Source organism: Perna viridis, chromosome 1 (genome assembly GCF_037379345.1).
Source record: "Perna viridis isolate PV_CMFRI_1.1 ecotype Kerala chromosome 1, ASM3737934v1, whole genome shotgun sequence".
NCBI lineage: Eukaryota > Metazoa > Mollusca > Bivalvia > Mytilida > Mytilidae > Perna > Perna viridis.
Window position 1 is genome coordinate 28,870,934 of NC_142445.1, and position 18,415 is coordinate 28,889,348.

Sequence of the window (18,415 nt, forward strand, 5' to 3'; positions counted from 1 at the left end):
TGTCGGTGGTTACCCTATTTTTGACACAACCACAAAATACCATAACTATCACTTAAAAATATAAATACCCGGTAAGTATTGTAAACATTTATAGTCCCCGCGCAATAACTAAAATTTTGTCAGATACTATATACCACGCACTGTTTATCATTTTAATATCACGTGATAGTGATAAGCCGTGCGCTATTTTGAGCCCTGAATGTTTCTGCGACTTCACTGCTTTACATTCGGACATAAAAAGAGTATGTATGCCGTCTTCTGCTATCCTTCCAATCTTTTTTCAAGACGTGATTTCATGTAAAGAATGCTATTTATTTTTTTTCCAGTTTTAGGGGCATGTATCACCGTCACGCCTTTCCTCGAATCTGCACCCGTTACACATTAATCACATAAAAGTAATAAAAAATATTGCTTTTCAAGAAAAAAAATGGGGAAATTTCATATCCTAGCAAACACGCCGCCTTTCATTTTCAATGCATTTTCAGTATGTAAAATATATATTTAGGTCCGTGAGAACACTTTAAATATGTCCGCCTTTGCCAACAATATTCACTTCTCATAGCCAGCAGTTGGGCTTAGTCCAAACCAAAGCTCTAAGACAGCGAACATAAATCGACAACAGGAGATACACGTGCATTCATTCCTCAGATAACCTTGTCAACCACAAACACCGGAGAACTGGGACCTATCAAAGAACGTTTTATCTCCTAAAATTTAATAACGGGAGCGGAGACAATTGAGCCAGTACTTGTTCATATATTTTCAACAGTTTAAAAGGTTAAATATTCCTCGCACAACGCGTGATTAATTTGATTAATTTAGATTGTTTATTATTAATACCTGGTATTAAAATTGGTGTCAAGTTATATAAATTTGCTCATAATGAAGTATACATTGGAATACGATAACGGATGACGTGGGCCTAGGACAATAGGTAGAAGTTCGGCACGAAAACCCACTCCTCGATACCATCGCTCAATATATACCAAGCTTAAAACAATGAGACTCAAATTTTGATTTAAAAGATACCTTTCAATAAATTAGATGGAACTCGGCCAACTTGAAATTCGGTGTATTTTATAACGCAAAAATCAAATGCTTCAACCATTTTAGATGTTTTGTGCAAGGAAAATAAATGGATAAAGAGCAAAAGAAACGAATAACTTCCAATATAACCTTCCTGAAGGAAAGACTTGGATATTTAGACCCAATACTTGATAGACTCATAGATAAGAATGTGATTTCAGTTGATCAGAAAGAAAGAATAGAGAAAGTGAACCCACCGACTCCACACAGAAAGTTTAATGAGTTTATTCAACTGCTTCTGAACTCACACGAACCACACGCGTTCAATATATTCATAGAAGTTCTTGAGGATGAAAGGTTTTTCAATATTGTTGAAAAGCTACAGAAGGACAGTAAGTCAATTTATAGTACTTACAATAAGATTTGTAATTCAGGTGGAACGAATCTTGTGTTTTGGATTACATTAAAAGGGTTTCCAAAAGCATCCAATTACTATACTTAGTATACCTAAATTGTTCAAAGTCTGTTGTTGCCTATTAAAGCCATAGTAGTCATGCACGTCCTTGCCAAATAGCTACAACATTAGCCCCTGTTGTTGCCATTTAGGAAAATTAAATAAGATTGAGCATGTAGTAAAAACAAATCCCTGTTTAAACCGTCCTCTTTGTATTTTATTCTAGTTTCTACTCGTACGACCAGAGTAAAATCGTCCTTCTCTCGAGATGACGGCAGGGGCGTAGCTAGTGTGAGTGTTCAACAACCACAGGCCAGACCACAGACAGGCCATAACCAAGTAAGAAGGCAACCACCATTCAACCGAGTCAGACCTCCAATTAATACCAACGCTGGGACGGTCGACTATGAAATTGAAGAGCAAATAATTATGGTGAGAATTACGTCAACATCAGTTTTGTATAATAGTAAACGAGAACATCTGAATTGGCTTTAGAAGATACTTAAAAATATTTTTGTAGTTCCATTTTATAAATATGCATTGGAGTAAATCAAACTAACTGGTTAAACATATGTACAAGCCCTCCTCGTTTGAATGGACTAATCGGTCTTCTCATTTGAATGAACTAAACCGGTTATATATTTTCAACAGTTTAAAAGTTAAATATTCTTCGCCATCTATGGTCGTAAACAAAATCGGACTTTCAGGGTTCAAATGGCACAGACCGTCAAACATAAACATTTGTTTTTTTTTCTGTGCACGTACGGATTACGTTACCTTTTTCTGTCCATTTTCAAATGAATGGACTAATACTTCATTTCCTTAATAACTTCATATACGTTAAATACATGCTTACAAAGCATTAATTTTGTTCATTTGTTTTTGTTTAGTCCCCAATGGGTGAGTACGGAGCTTCGGGGTTTGACAGCTATTGTCCTTCACCAAACCTTCCGGAACGCGCAGGTTCGGCAAACTATGCCGATAAAGTTACCTCAGCTATCGGCTCAATGTTTGCAGAATTCAGTGGGAAACTGACGAATGATCTACTTGACGGATTCGATAGAAGACGTCACGAAGAACGCCTCGATTTAGAATGTAGAATGGAACGTAAAATTGACGACGTAATCGAACAGAAACTCGAACAGAAAATAAACAAATTTCAGTCAGAATGGGATAAGGAGAAAACAGAGATAATTACAAAAAATGAACAAGCACTTAATCAGCTTCAAGACACAATTGAAAACATGAAAGCACAAGGCGACGCTTATATGGAACTAAAAACCAAATACGATCAACTGCAAACCACGCATTCTCAAATGCGGGATAAAGAAAATGAAAGATGGCAACGCCTTACTGCACTTAACAAGGAAAATTCCGGACTTAAAAATGAAGGAGAAGTTTTGAGAACGGAATTGATGATGGTTCGGGAACGTGTTGAAGAATTAGAGGCTGACAACCGTGCACTAAAAGACAATGAAATTCAGGACCAACACAGAATCAACCAGCTTTTGGCAGAAAAAGAAGATATCATGATAGAGCTTGAGCGCGCTGAACGAGAGAAGATTGACCTTAAAAATAGAGTCGACACGATGGCCAGAGAAATCGAGAAATTAATGTACCAGCAAAACGAGCGTGCAATGAAAGACGATAGAGCTTACCAGGAAGCATTGAAGAAGCAGAACGAGAGATTAGACGAACTCTACAAGGTCGTCCAGGCCTTAACGGAAAGGGAGCGACAATCAAAGAGCTTGTTCATTGGTGGAAATTCTTTGTCAAAGACACAGAGACAATCAGCTCAAATCAATAGACAAAATCGATAGAGCTGTATGTTACGAACTCGTTTTAAGTAGATATGAATGTTCCGGAATACGTCCAGTGTCTCATTGTTGAATAAATTTACATTATTAACAGTGACAAAGAATATGTATCTTTTGAATTTTAAAAGGCAAATACGAATAAGAACAAAGTGCACGACAAATTGTATATCACTGGATTTTTAAAGATAAATGATGTATTCATATCGGAATTATTCCTTACCTAAATATGTTTATTTTGACGAATGAATTATACAAAACCAATTTAAATTTATATTCTCTCGAGACTGTTATTTGTGCACTGAATACAATGAAATCACGTCTGTATCCATATTTTATTTGTTTAGTTAATGGGTATATCCATCCTTACAGAAGAAATATGATTTAAGCTTTAAATATTTAAAACACAGAAAAATGTGTTGATAAAACAATTGACCGAGATAAACTGAGTAAATGTTACAATCATTGGGTACAAATGGTTCTCTTTGATTATAAGGTACAGAGATGTATGCTTTTGATTTAAATGTAGCCACAAAAAATTCAGATATTGCCCGTTAATGCAAGTTGTAGCTACACTGAAACTACTAGTAATTTAATTGTAAATAATCTTAAAAAAACTGGAATAAATGTTATTGTTTTTATTATTTGTTTATATTTCAAATTTGGCTCGTTTGTTTAGGATAATATTGTTCAATTCAGATGTGTGTATTCCAAATTGAACTCAATACACACACAAAAAAGATGTATGTCTCGTTTAATTGTACATCACACATTATTTAGATAAATGTTGGGATTTTTGCGTTGAATTTAATTCATATTAGTTTATGTAAAGTCTCTCAGATGAAATTGATCTCTAAATGACGTCAATTGCAGGGGCGGATCCAGGATTTGAGTTTAGGGGGGCATTAACTGAATTAAATGCCGTGCAAAGCAAGGAAAAAAATATTATGGGGTGAAACCTGTGGTTAAATTATTTTTCTTACCAATTTGGGGGGGGGCGTACGCCCGGTATGCCAGTCCTTGGATCAGCGTCTGAATTGCACTATTAAATGAATATCATGGAAAGGAGCAGACTAAAGTCACATGTAGAGTATGCGGTCATTTTTTCCCGTAAAAGGTATCACGCGGGACTCTTTATGCCTGTGTTGCTGGAAATTAGTAAGACCATGTGCTTGATGAAAACAATTACTTCCCTGATGTTTGAGGCTTTAGAATTAATAGTTGTGTGTTTTGCTATTTATTATTTTTTTGGGGCGTTTTTATGTTATTGTGGTCACTGTTTTCAGGACGTCATATTATTTATTGAAAGTTTATGTTTTTTTCTGATTTACTTTCACATTTGAAATGTTGCCAATGAAAGTAGTTTTTTCCATATTTTCTTAAAAAAAACAAGCAAACTGAAGAGAAACTGATTTGGTGATTTTTATTCAACAAATCGCAAAACAATAACATTTTTAAGTTCATACACTATCAACTATGAACCAAAAATAATATCACAGAAAAACATATACCAATGCTACCCATAGTACATAAAATTGGTAAACATGGACGGTTAAAGAAAAGGACGGAATTTCGAAAATTAGGCGTGAACGTAAACAGAAATGATCTCCTGTATTGCTTAAAACAAATTAGCATGAAGAGCAGGAATGTAACTACACCAAATGTAACTACACCATTTGTACTTCTTATGGGTTCAACTGTATATGCATGAAACTAAAAATACAGTGAAAACTGTCTAAACCTGACCCCTTTTGGACTTTAAGTGTGTAAGTGTTCGTAAGAATCAGGCAAAATGGGAAAAAATCAGAAACATGCATGTTAAAATCCCACCGATCTGTCACTGTAATATCACGCAAGGATACTTTCTCTATTTGAAAAAAAAAAAAAACAAAAATCTCTGCATCACTGGCTTTGTGCAGAAATTTTTCAATAGAATCTTAGAAAAATGAAATTTTTGACAGAGTTATCTGCATTTCAATGAAATTGTAACTGAATGGTCCAGCATGATGTGGACAATTTTGTCTGTTTTCCTTGATTCTGATGGTGCAAATAGTCAAATTACACTTTCAAAATGATGTTTTTTTTCATACCATTTTCATCCACTGCCTGATTCTTACAGGGAGTGACACTTAGAAAATGTTCGATGTAGACATGAGTTCGGTTTAGTAAGTTTCATAATAAATTTTAAGGGACTTTGAAATGTTTCTGGTTTAGATAGGTTTTCAGATTATACAGTGTTCGGTTTAGGTAGGTTTTCAGATTATTCAGTGTTCGGTTTAGGTAGGTTTCACTGTATTTAGAAGGAAAAACCATTCGAGTCAGTTCATTCCTGTTAAGTAACACTCTTCATAAAAATCAAACAGGAGGTGATTCATGCTTGCAAAAACCCACCGAATTCACTTTCATTTCTTATTTAGAAACAGGTACAGACTATATAACCAGACAAGTGCTAGTTTTTGTATTCGATTGTTGCAATTTTGAGGTAAAATCATGTAGATTTAACATGTAATTGGCACTTTGCAAGAGTTTTCTTATTTTTTTGATTGATTTATGTGGGAGGTGAATCTAAAATTTGCCCCACATTTCAGATCTGATTACAGAAAAGGACTACTGTTACGTCAAAACATAGCATATGTCGACCTAAAAAGCATGGTATGTTCGGTGGTTTTTTCCTTCACCATGACTGGCACAGCCTGACTTTTATATGGACTGGTATTTAAAACATTTTAAAAGTTTTAAAGTAATAAATATACCGTAACATTTTTTTTTAAATTTACAATTATAAAAATATAATTCAATGAATAATACAAAAGAACATACAAGTGTAATCCTTCATGCATATATTTTCGTTTTGTGTTCTATTGTAAAAATGAAGTAAAAATCATAATGCGGTCACCTAAAACAATAGAATAAGAAACCAAACAAAAAAGATATGATTTATAAAAACAAACCAGATTAAAAAAAATTACAGTGCAGCAGATTCAAAATGAATCGTTGTATGGATTAATATAAAATATATTTTGTTTTGTTTAGGACCCCCCCAATAGAGAAATATCAAAATTTAAAAAAATGCATAATTACCGTAGGTTAAGTTTGAAGTAATTTAAAATGAATAATTAGTATTGTAATCAGTCGAAAACAACTTGAATATTAGTATACATGCATAGAAACAGTTTCGGTTTTGTAAATATATTTCATACCAGAGAGGAGTGAGCTATTCTTATTTCTTAAAACATGGTCATGTGGTATTTACTAAGATGTGTTAACGACGGCTCGAGACATTTATTAAAGTTTTAGGCAACATCGCTTTCCCTGGCAAAGCCAATTTATCATGACAATGCCCTCTACATTAGCTAATATTGTATAAATAATTACATCATTCATATTTGTAATGATAATGCTTTCCACATAACTTTTGTATAAATAAATATATACCATCGCCTTCGATTTAGAAAATAAATAATTAAAAAAACCCACCCATTTCAAACATAATTCCGCTGGTTAACAATATACATCATCCATTGAACAATAATAACAAAAAAAAAAAGACAGCTAGAAAGTTAACCGCTGGCAACCTGGTAAGCTGAACTGAATTTCAATCTTCCCTATTTACAATCTAATTAAAACTAGACCTATTAATTATTCCAGTCAGTCACTGCATGTAATATCTAACAAGACTCCATTTAACTTTCTGTTCAGACAAACGTTTCAGAACACTCGGGCTTTTTCCTTTGAATTATGATTTCAGAATGATGTAAGGTGAATTCTGATTCGCTGATCAGAATGGTCATCAGAACAGAAAGTAGAATGGAATGTTTTAGATCTTATATGTAGTGACTAAATGGCACAATTGATAGGTCTAATTTTAGTTAGATAGCCCTATTTGTTAAGACGGTAGACTTACCAGTAAAAAATTACATACATTTACATATGTTTTGATTAGTTTAACAGTAAAAGAAGTTTCGATGCTTGCTGCATTTGATCTCTAAATGATGAAAAACTCTATAGTTTTGCCAGTTCTCTATAAAATAGAACTTAAAGTCTGTATTGTATAAATATATATAATATTCACAAAACTGTTTCATTCAAAATGATTACTACCACTACACACAACACTTATCCCATTCTAGTCTACTGGTCCATACACCAAGGGAATTCTTCATCATTCCGTTATATGTTGCTGAAACAAAGTCATGCCAATACTGATTAAGGAGGTAGACCTAGGGTAAGGGACATAATTCTTTGAATCAGTGATATTTGTGTATCAAATTCTATCTCACCAAAGCATATAACGCTTTCATTTGAAACAGAATGAAATCAGTCCAAGTTACTTTGCTGCTTGCATAACAGTGATGTAAAATGCTTAATATAAACATTCCAATGATTTGTAAGAGTTGTGTCCCTTACCCTAGGTCAACCTCCTTAAGAAGCTGTCCATGTGAAAATCAGGCAGTATTTGACACATGACAAATTTTGTTTTCAAAATTTTTTTCACCCATTTCACACCACAATTGTATCCTTTCTTAAAGTTGACTGTTGTTTTTTTAATTATTTACTGCATCGATTTAAGAGAAATAAATTACATAGAACATTAAAATTCATTGAAAAGGGGGAGACAACTCTTTAATAAGAACACAATTTGCTTTGTTAGGAAACTTTAAAATCATTTTCTGAGCCATCCATTGTCGCTTCAAAAAATATTTTTACTATTTGCCATACTTATGATATAAACATATCATTGGAAAAATAAATCATTGGGATAAAATTAACCATGTGCCATCCATATCATAGGAACTGCCTGGTTTCTACAAGGACATCCTTTTAAATAGAGAACATTTTATCATCTGTGCACCTAATCAATGCTTCTATATTATTCATTCCGGTAAGGATTTTTTCTCCCAAAACATTTTTTTTCCGGTTTCAGCTTTGCACTATTCTTTCAGCATTTCCTTATCGTTTTTACATACTGTTTTTGTTTCTCTTCCCTATATTCGTTGCTTTGTAATTTAAAATATTATAGACTTTGTCGTAAACATGGGCGAAACTGTTGTTATTACCCATTCCACCTTTTATAGATTTTTATCTTCTGTAATTGTCTCTGATAATAATCCGCTCGTTTTTTTTTGCAATATTTAAGGAGATAGACCTAGAGTAAAGGACATAATCTTGAAGTCAGTGATATGTTTGTATCATATTCTATTTCACCAAAGCCTCTCATGCTTTCGTTTGAAGAAGAATAAAATCAATTCAAGTTAATTAGATGCTTGCATAAGATTGATGTAAAATGCTGAACACAAACGTTCCAATGATTTTTAAGAGTTGTGTCCTTTACCCTAGGTCTACCTCCCTAAGCACGTATATGTGTAAGTTCATACATTGTATTTTTAAAGTTCTTGGTAAAACTTCATTGATTTTTAAATCTAATTTAAAGTCTTTATGACAGCACCAACATCAGGAATACTCGATTTTAAGAAATATAATTATTTTTCATATCTTTCATGATAAAAAAATTCTCAGGTTTTTTCATAGACTTCAGATATTTCAGGTTTTGGAATCGACAAGATGATTTAATCCTGTTGGAAACAATTGTAAAACTACAAATAAGACACAACCAAATAATATTTTTCCTGAATTTAAAAAAAAATATATTAGTAATGGCTTCCAATATTAAATCAATCATATCTCATATGAAAATTATGTCAATTTCTCCCTACAAATTCATAGATAATTAATAAGTATAAATGGTAGTATTAATATTATTTCCTTGCATTAAGTTGGCCAAACGTGTACCCTATACAAAGGAGAGGAAGTGGACTTTCGAATGGACTGAATGTTGAAACTACAAAGTTTGTAATGATATTTGTTCTCCTAGTCTTTGAAAGTATAAAAGTATATTTTTTATCCTTGAAATTACTTCTTTTATGAATTTTTTAAAATGACTACTTATTACACTTGAGCGCGGAGGTACAAAAAGTCGAAACATCCGGTACCTTAAAACTTTTGACAGTTGAAAAAATACGGTCAACCACTAATGCCATGCTGATTCTTCGATTTCTGAATGAACGTACTAGAGCAAAAACGGCTTCTGAGTCATAGTTTTATGTAGAAATTATGCAAAACTTTAAAAGGTTAGTATTGTCGGATATGAGAACATTAATACTACAGTTTTCACTAAAGATCTAATCTCATTGACGTGACTTTGTTATTAAAATTGAAATGACATAGTTACCTCCCCAGCTTGAAATTTGATAATCTGTATGAGGTGAGAAGATATCTAGACTTGTCGTCTGCCATGGCACTTTCTTGGAAAACAAAAATGACGCTTTGTCTCTGGACAATAAATACGTGTCGCGTGATACGGACTGCCAAGCGACACCCCCATCAACACTCATTAGGGTCGTCTGCTTGTCATTGGCGTATCCAAACCATTTGTTGTCGTCCGGTTCATACCCTATGACGCTTCCTATTACACCCAGACCTATTTAAGAAAAGAAAACAAATAGGAAGAAGCCTATAAGACCATTTAAACTGGTTCAATTTATTCACTTTGAATAAAAAGGTTTTTAGGCATGACTTAAGTAGAAAAACATCTCAAAGGCCTATAATAATGACAAAAATTTGCTTCGCAAATTTGATAGTTCTAACGTCGTTTAGAATCTTTCAGGCCCATCTATGCTTAACGTTATCTTCTCTGTATCAATTTGATCCGATGGAGCAGTGTAGCGAATAGAGTCGTCACATTCTGAGACGTTTGTATAATATTGATTTGTTGTAACATGTATCGTTAATTTAATCTTCTATCCTACATAATAACACCCAGATGAGCTGTCCCGTACTACCATACACCGTGTACTAAGTTACAGCCCTGGATTAATCCTACGAGGGGAAGATCCAGCCAGCGAAAGCTATATTTTTATATAGCCTAGGGCGCTGGACTTTGTGAAGGCGGTGTTGCCATAGATGTCACAGCGGTACGCATTCGAGTCCCGCTAAGAGAACGACAAAAAATTGACTTCGCAAATTTGACAGTTCCTAGCATCGTGAAATTTTAATTTAATACTGTAATAAAATTCCGTTGTTGTTACACCATGACTCACCATTTTCTGCTTTACTGATACTTAAGTAACACTCGGAGCGTATAATCATGCAAAATGTGATATAAAAAATGTTGAATATTGGATATGTAGTTTTCATATTACCCATAGTTATAGCAGATTTAAATCATATAGAATGTCATGTAGAGTTCAAAATTAAGGGAGATAAGTCTATAGATCACACTGAAATACAAAAGAAACGATAGGATTTTCGATGTGAACAATCTCAATAGACCAGACAAAATTTGGAATTAAATAAGTAAACATTTCAGCATATAGAACAATAAAGAAACTTAATACACATAATCTAAATATGTAGGTTTTTCTGTGGGTGTATCACACATTACAGAATTTGCATGATTCTGAAAAAAAGTATTTTTAAATCAAATAGATCTGTGAACTTACGCGTCCATTCGGAGCCAGTTGTAGACGAATGGCACATTGGTGGGGAACCTTTTCTGAAATTAACAATATTCGAATAGAGAAGAAAGTGGAAAACGGAAAATATGCGACCCTACCCAACTTAAAAATGATGACGACAGGATGGGAATCAGCATTTACGTGTACGACATGAAGTGTCATAAAGAAAACATATAGAAATATCACATTTTACCATGTCTTGATAAAAACGAAATCGAAATTAACTATTTAAATTGAAGACTTGTTGAAAATTTAGCATCTTGCTGTACAAAACAATGATAAAAGTTCTAAGAAAAAATTCCGTAGCTTACTGAAGTCTATATTTTTGCCAACAACCCATGAACATGAAAAACAACGACAGTATATAAGCACACTGAAAATCCGCATAAAAAACAAAAAATGAAGACAAAAATGCGACTAATGATAAATGAGTAATGCGGATTCCCAACATCATAATGGTTTGTGACCATCATTTGTGTCATTTATGTCATTTATGCATTATCTGTTTATAAATGTTGTATTAGTTCATTCAGTTAAAAATAGAAGTATTAGAATTGCTTAAATAAGACAAGTGTTGTCATTGGATAATCAGCCAATCGATAGCTACTTACACATTTGGATTGACATCACAAACAATCACTTTTCCATTTCCCACTGCAAAGCTTCTTTCATAGTAATCTGAAATACATTCATTAAGTCTGTAAAATATTAAAAACATTTCAGGTAGCTTTGACTATTTGAGCGCACTTTAAAATTGATTTCAAATATTAAGTCCTTACACAGGGGATTAAATATTAATCTTCAAAATACATCCTATCGTGCTAATGCCAAAATAAAATAAAATAAAATAAAATAAAATAACGTTTTACTTTGCGTTTTCAGGCATGTCAGTATGAGCCTTTTTAATGATTATAATCTACGGCTCTCTGACAACTTATGAAAAATTTACTAAAAAAGTTTTCATGGTATCACTTTACACATGTTAGCTTCCAATCACTCCATCTATACCACTGTTATACTTTTTATTTTTTAGTATGCCAAGAATGAATATGGTGAATATGAAAAAAGAGAAAACCAACACATCGAGATGAAATAGTAATCAAGGGAACCAAGATTCTAGCGGAAATCAAAAGAATGTTATCCAGGGACAAAGAGCAGACATAGAAAACACACACACAGCAAAGAACATAAAATAATCAAAATAATACACACAAAGTAACAAAAGTAAATGAACAACTCGGACTCCACTAAAAACTGGAGCATGGACCATGTACACTGGTAGAATAAACGACATCTGTTTTTCTGGGAACGCCCAACGAATTGCTCATAAAAAGTTTAGGTTAGAAGAAAGAGGAAAATAACCTCCAATGACACAAGCCTTTATCGTTTTTACACGTGTTAACAAAGATACAATATTATTTAACTTAAATTCAACTTTTTAGTGATTGACTAAAAATATGTTTCATATCGAAAACGTATAGTCCCATCTAAGAATCATCCAATAGCTTACACAAGCCTTTGATCAAAAATATTTTGACAGGCAACACATCATAATACAGTATTGATTTTATTAATCAAAATTGTCGGTATGGGTTGGATTTAAGAGATTTTAAGCAAACTTTTAGTTAATTTAAAATATGAAAACATTAAGGGACAGTTTATCTCCAAACACAATTTTACACTATAACCCGTCAAAAATTATCCGGTAGCATACATCAACTCTACTTTACTCACTAAATGATATTTATGAAGATCTATACTCAGTTTTTGTGCCTGATTGGTCTGTCTATTATTTAAATAAACATACCTGTTGGGTGTGATCGCTGAGGGGCTACTGAACACATATCTAAAAATAAAAAAATGGAGAGTTTTCTTCTATTGAAATTAGTTTATGCGTGAAAACCATAAATTACTTAATACAAATTACCAATCCAAATATTCCTTTTAAAATATACGACAATAGTTTATATTAATCGTCTTTTGTCCTGCAAAAATCTTTTATTACGCAATAATTTACAGTTCGATAACCTACATAGTTTCTATTGTTCCTTGATAAAAACCATAGCAATTCAGTATCAGAAATCGAAGTGAAACACGATTTTTTTCCTTTTGAAGGATTACCCTTTTTGCAATGTTGAAGAGATAAATAAAGTAGAGCAAAGAATAACAATTTCAGTGAAAATGTATTGTCAAGTAGAAAGGAAATAAACACGTTGTTTAGCAAACTTAACTATGATAAATTCAGCCTCTGAATTGTCACAGAATAGAAAACATTTTTTTCAAATGTTTACAATTTCTATTTACCGTCTGGTACACGTGTACGAGGTACCAACATACTACTCAAAGGCTTTCGTTGTAAATAGACGGGTTTGGTCCATTGTCATGTGCCCAAAATTCAAGGCATTTGACATTAGTATTTTTTTAAGTCAACTAAATTCATTGAACATTGTTAGCCTGTACATAACTTTTATAAATAATGCAAGATGAACATCCATTATGGTTATAAATTGAGCGTGTAAACAACTAATTTTACAAATTGTTGATATACTATGTAATAATTCTAATGAATGCAGTTTCATTGAGAATACAATAGACTACACTTAAATAGGTTTTAACAAAGGAAAAAAACCTTTCCATCAATCTTTCATACCGACAGTCATTATGACTTAACCATATTATTTTTGAATTATATAACTTTAATGAATAAAAGATACAAAATCCTACCAAAATACTTCATTGTATTATAATATAAGCCTCCCACACAAGGCAATCATTACTTTGGCATGGATAAATTCAATAACTCAGATTAATGTTAAATTTTTGGTCACTTGACCGTTAAAACTGCAAAAAAAACACATTGAATATATTCATCTTATATTTTGAATAAGAGCGTCCTTTAGTTTTATGACCTACCTGTTGGGGCATCTGATGATTTGAAGCACCCAAATAATCCAAACTGTACACCAAGATCTGGTGGGACACCTCCTGCATTATCTTCTGTTATGTATATGCGTAAGTATCGGGCCTCAACAAGACGAGTCGGGTTCACTGTTCTGTTCGTGAATGGCACGGTTAACGTAACCTAGATGATAGGTGCAAATTAAATTATTTCTCTGTCTAAACAATCCAACGAAATGTGTACAAGGTGTGGCACTTGAAAAAAAAAGAATTTTTACCTAATAATCTACATAAATATCCATCTAAATGTTTGTAAAGTTTGCCTTTTTAAGATGTTGGTAGGTCAAATGTATTTGAAAAGCACTATGGAAAAATGGAGGGGAGAATGTGTCCCCGGGAGGGGTTCGGGTAGGGGAGGATGAAGTATTTCATTTTGGAATCTTTTAAATACTGTATATTACAAAACTGTTGCTTGCATTGTTTATTGAGATTGAGATCGCAATTGTTATAAAATAAAAATTAATTGTGTAAAATATACATAATAACAATCGCTTTTTTGTGGTAAAAAATTTCGATTTTGAAAATACATTATGTTTCCCGTTAAAATCTTGCAAAGACTTTAATTCCAGTGGATTACTTATTATTATATAAAAGATATATTCTAGAAGATTCCTCACAAAAGATACGCTTCCCTTGCATTTTCAAAAAGCAATTTATTTGAATTATCCCCGTAGTATAAAAATCATAAATGAATGACTAAAAAATGTACTTAGAGAAATATTACATATTACAATGCTTATTTATTTTTTAGAGAAATGTATTTGTTCGGGAATTTTTGTTTCATAGTACAACACGTAAGTATTAAAGGGTCATGCTTAAGCGTACGATAGCGAACGCATACTACTTCACCGTCTTGGGAACGATTCCGATAAAAATGACACTGCCTCGCCATTTTGCATATAATTACGTTTAAAATACATAATGAAGCACCGTCATGCATACGATTACAATAAAAATACAAACTGTTTCATTGTCTTGCGTACAATTACGATAAAAATGAAAATAGTGGGTCGACGAATATAATACTCACTGCTTTACCGTCTTGCATACGATTACGATAAAAATACACATTGCATCAAAGATTTCCATATGATTACGATAAGAATATACCAAGCTCCAACGTCTTGCATACGATAACGAAACAAATAAGTACCACTTCACAGGCTAGTAAACGACTACGATAAAAATACATACTATTTCACCGTCTTGCCAAGCATAACCATCGTCACTGTATGTAAGAGTAAGCTTGGTTGGGTAGTGAGTAAACCCACTAGGTTGCTGCACTACAATTTTAGTCACTAAAGTTTTGTTTCCAAAGTACACTTGAAAGAACCGAAGGTTGTCAAACAGCTTTCCTCTCTTGAAAGGACTCCATGCTACAAAGATAAAATGCTATATATTTTAAACTGTATTCACGTTTCGGTCCATTTAAGAATCAAGCAAAAGGATGTAGAATAGGCTGAAAATTTCGGATGTGTTGTTTAGACATCTTAATGGTATGGAATTACATCAAAAGTGTATAAAATACAGTACGCTTCAAGATACTTTATAAAAATAAAACATGTTTTTTGAATGAATCACTTATTTCGAAATTCACACCACTCTTATAAGTAATGGTACTCCAATGTAGAGTTAGTTAAATGCAATTTTATTCACACAATGCACATACATTTAACTTGGTGTACAAATGTAACGGTTCTTAAAGACCAACATTATTCTGATGTAATTGGTATTGAAACCATGATGTAACGATCAATAACCGGGCGACACCTGTGCTAGAATATGATACAATTTCATCAGTCAAAAATTACTCAGAAAAACATTATGAAAATAAAGGTACTGGAAACGTATTCATTTTTGAAGATTCTGTTAAATAAACATATTCATTAGTGTCAATTTTCGAGGCTTAAAAATTATTAGCGTTATATCAATTACACGAGTACAACTTTCGTTTATTCTTTTCTGTCTATCGCGAAAATAGAGAAAAAAGTACTCCGGAAGAAACACATACTTACTACCATATCCGTGTCCTTGAAGACGTTTAAGTTTGTGTACTAAATTGAGTCTGACGGACGGACAATGTTTTCTCAAAATACATTTCACTATATATATTTTGGAGTATTATACCTGAAGCACCATTCATACGTCCATGAAATGAAGGCCGAGCAGGATCGTCTTCTACTGAGGAAAAGATTTGACAGTCATCTATTCTTCCATCCTCCATTCCAAGCGATGATCCACAAACTTAAATAAAATAAAACATGATTACATTCAGCGAAAGACATATGGAAAGCAATTTTAATCTGGTTACAAACTTCATATGATAGGAATGTATGGCTAAATAAATAAATGTTTATGGACGAGGGAAATTGTAATATAATATTTCTTATCTGTATCGGTTATAAAGATACAAAATTATGCTTGATAAAATATATAACTACAAATGTTTCCTTTGTTAAATCAATTCTTAAAACTAAAGATTATTATCGCTTCCCTTTTAACTTTTACACATTCAGATATCAACTGGATACAAAGGGTCATTTACATCTTTTTGATTATGAAGCAACGTGTATTAGACAAAACAAATTGCCAAGAGCTTAAAGAAAAAAACAATCGGAATCAATTTCCTTCGTTCACATTTATTCAAATACATATACTAGTATTTCCCAATTTTGAAAGAAGTTATGATATCACTCAGGCTATATCTTATCATAAAGATGATGAGGGCATTTCCAAATTTTTCGAAGAATCAGTGAAATCATTTCTTTTAAACTATCTTTTAATTCGTATTCTAATAGTAGTAACAAAATTTGAGCTACCATGAACTAGGCGCTAAATGCAGTAAAAAATAAAGTGCAGCTCTGCCTTAGAACCAGGCGGAAATTTATGATTTGTGATTTGTGCATTTCTGAATCCAAAATAATATTGATATGAAATCTTTCAATAGGCCTTATAGAAACTGTATTAAAAAATAAAAGTCCACTGTTTATATTAAAACTAAAAAAATGGTTACTTTCTACTACAGAAAAGGACGGGAAAATTCCCGCCCAACTGTTTACAGTTTAACAAGTCAAAAACATTTCCTGATAAGAGCAGATCCAAATACAAAAATTACCAGTTTTATATATTGTAAATTTCGATATACTGTACACGTGTTTCAAGGAGTAAAACCTCATCAGTACCATTAAAATTAAATATGTAGGAAGATCATAATCAAAATATTAGTTGTATACAAGAAGTACTCAAAACCAAAGAAATGAACATCATTGGAAGAGTTGTTTTTAGGGCGTAACAAATGTAATTGTAAAAATTTCACTGGTTGTGTTGAGATATGTGGAATCACCCCTGCCAGGTTTTTAAACAGAGCCATACTTTAAACATGTACATAGATATTCAAGCTTCAGTGTAAGAATATCTATAGTTTAAAACTGAAAATAAAAAAAGTGATTTTTAATCCTTATCAACAGTATGCAAGAACCCTAAATGTTTTAGCATTATGAAAAAATAAACCTATATCATAATGATAAGTGTGACATACCATCCTCTTTGACAACAGTAGTAGTAAAGTTTACTTGTTGGATGTCCGTTACAAAGAAGTGATCAATCGCATGTGAACTGCCTTGTCGCGGTGTCATATACGTCCCAGCTTGGAACGAGATAACGGTGGAATCTGTTAAGATGTCTTCTGGTACACTTATAGAAGTGTTTGGTATCAGGGTTAATTGAATCTCGATAACGTCACAGAAAAGTACGGTTTCAAACTAAAGAAAATGATATAAATATATTTATTTCGGGATAATTGTACAAAGTGTTATTTAACAACCGTCCTTAAGCTCATTCTACACATATATCCCTATCATATGTACTTTAGATCCAAAAACAAACAAAACAAAACAAAACAAAAACAAAAAAACAAAAAAAAACAGTACCGAATCAAAAAACAAGAAGCTCCCAGGAGCATGAATCGCTCACCTGGTTGAGTTTTGCCTTCCAAAGGCAATTAATATGACAAGTTGTCCAACAATTTTGATACATGAAGAGTTTATAAGGACTTACCAGAAGGATCAGCAATTGAAAGTTTTTTTCTATGTATTATAGTTTTCAAGAGATTGGCTAAAAACTATCAAAAAACGTCATTTTTTCCCTTTCAAAGGTAGTAACTCTTACAAGGAGTCGTCAGACTTATATCCCTGAAGACTTTTCTATTCTTAATGATAAGGATTATTTCAGCTATTGGAAGAATTTGGCTAAACCTGATGGTTTTGGAGATATATTCAAAAAATGTCTGATCCTTATGTTCTATTTACAATAACGGCGGCCATGTTTTTCGTAAGATTAAAAATCCCCAAATCAGTTCTATGCAGAATACTCATGAAGAAATATTCATACCAAGCTTGGTTCCAATTAGTCAAATAGTGTCAGCGGAGAAGATTTCTGAAAGAAATTACATTAAAAATAGCAAAAAAACGTCAAAAAGGGCAATAACTACAACATGGCTTAATGGATTAAAACGAAAATTTGACACAGGTAGAAGTCATGCTGAACAGTTTTACCCATGTCAGAATTTGGCTAAACCTAATGGTTTTGGAGATATATACGAAAAACTACTGTCTCACCACTATGTTCTATTTTCAGTAATGGTGTCCATG

At 32.7% G+C, this 18,415-nt stretch overlaps 2 protein-coding genes across 2 annotated transcripts in view; one reads left to right on the top strand and one right to left on the bottom strand.

Annotated features, from left to right (window-relative positions):
- Positions 1–1,113: 1,113 nt before the first annotated feature.
- LOC148628208 (uncharacterized) lies at positions 1,114–4,091 on the top strand. Its single transcript, XM_088584660.1, has 3 exons — positions 1,114–1,418; positions 1,707–1,912; positions 2,371–4,091. The coding sequence occupies exons 1-3, from the start codon at positions 1,136–1,138 to the stop codon at positions 3,298–3,300; spliced, it is 1,419 nt and encodes a 472-aa protein (XP_088440786.1). The 5' UTR covers positions 1,114–1,135; the 3' UTR covers positions 3,301–4,091.
- A 611-nt stretch (positions 4,092–4,702) lies between these two features.
- The window catches only part of LOC148628209 (uncharacterized), a 58,031-nt gene continuing 44,318 nt past the window's right edge, over positions 4,703–18,415 (bottom strand). The window contains exons 20-28 of the mRNA XM_088584637.1: positions 17,305–17,527; positions 15,894–16,010; positions 14,961–15,142; positions 13,722–13,890; positions 12,616–12,654; positions 11,420–11,486; positions 10,794–10,846; positions 9,524–9,772; positions 4,703–7,474 (exon numbers count right to left, since the gene is read on the bottom strand). Of these exons, the coding sequence (XP_088440763.1) occupies positions 7,398–7,474; positions 9,524–9,772; positions 10,794–10,846; positions 11,420–11,486; positions 12,616–12,654; positions 13,722–13,890; positions 14,961–15,142; positions 15,894–16,010; positions 17,305–17,527 (1,176 nt within the window). The 3' untranslated portion in view covers positions 4,703–7,397. The remainder of the gene's footprint in view (positions 7,475–9,523; positions 9,773–10,793; positions 10,847–11,419; positions 11,487–12,615; positions 12,655–13,721; positions 13,891–14,960; positions 15,143–15,893; positions 16,011–17,304; positions 17,528–18,415) is intronic.

What these genes read in the sequence shown, in the direction of transcription:
- LOC148628208 (XM_088584660.1), top strand. Translation starts at nt 1,136, where the DNA reads ATGGATAAAGAGCAAAAGAAACGAATAACTTCCAATATAACCTTCCTG. An exon ending in TGAAAAGCTACAGAAGGACA is followed by an intron (nt 1,419 to 1,706) that starts GTAAGTCAATTT and finishes ATTTTATTCTAG; the next exon opens with TTTCTACTCGTACGACCAGA. An exon ending in TTGAAGAGCAAATAATTATG is followed by an intron (nt 1,913 to 2,370) that starts GTGAGAATTACG and finishes GTTTTTGTTTAG; the next exon opens with TCCCCAATGGGTGAGTACGG.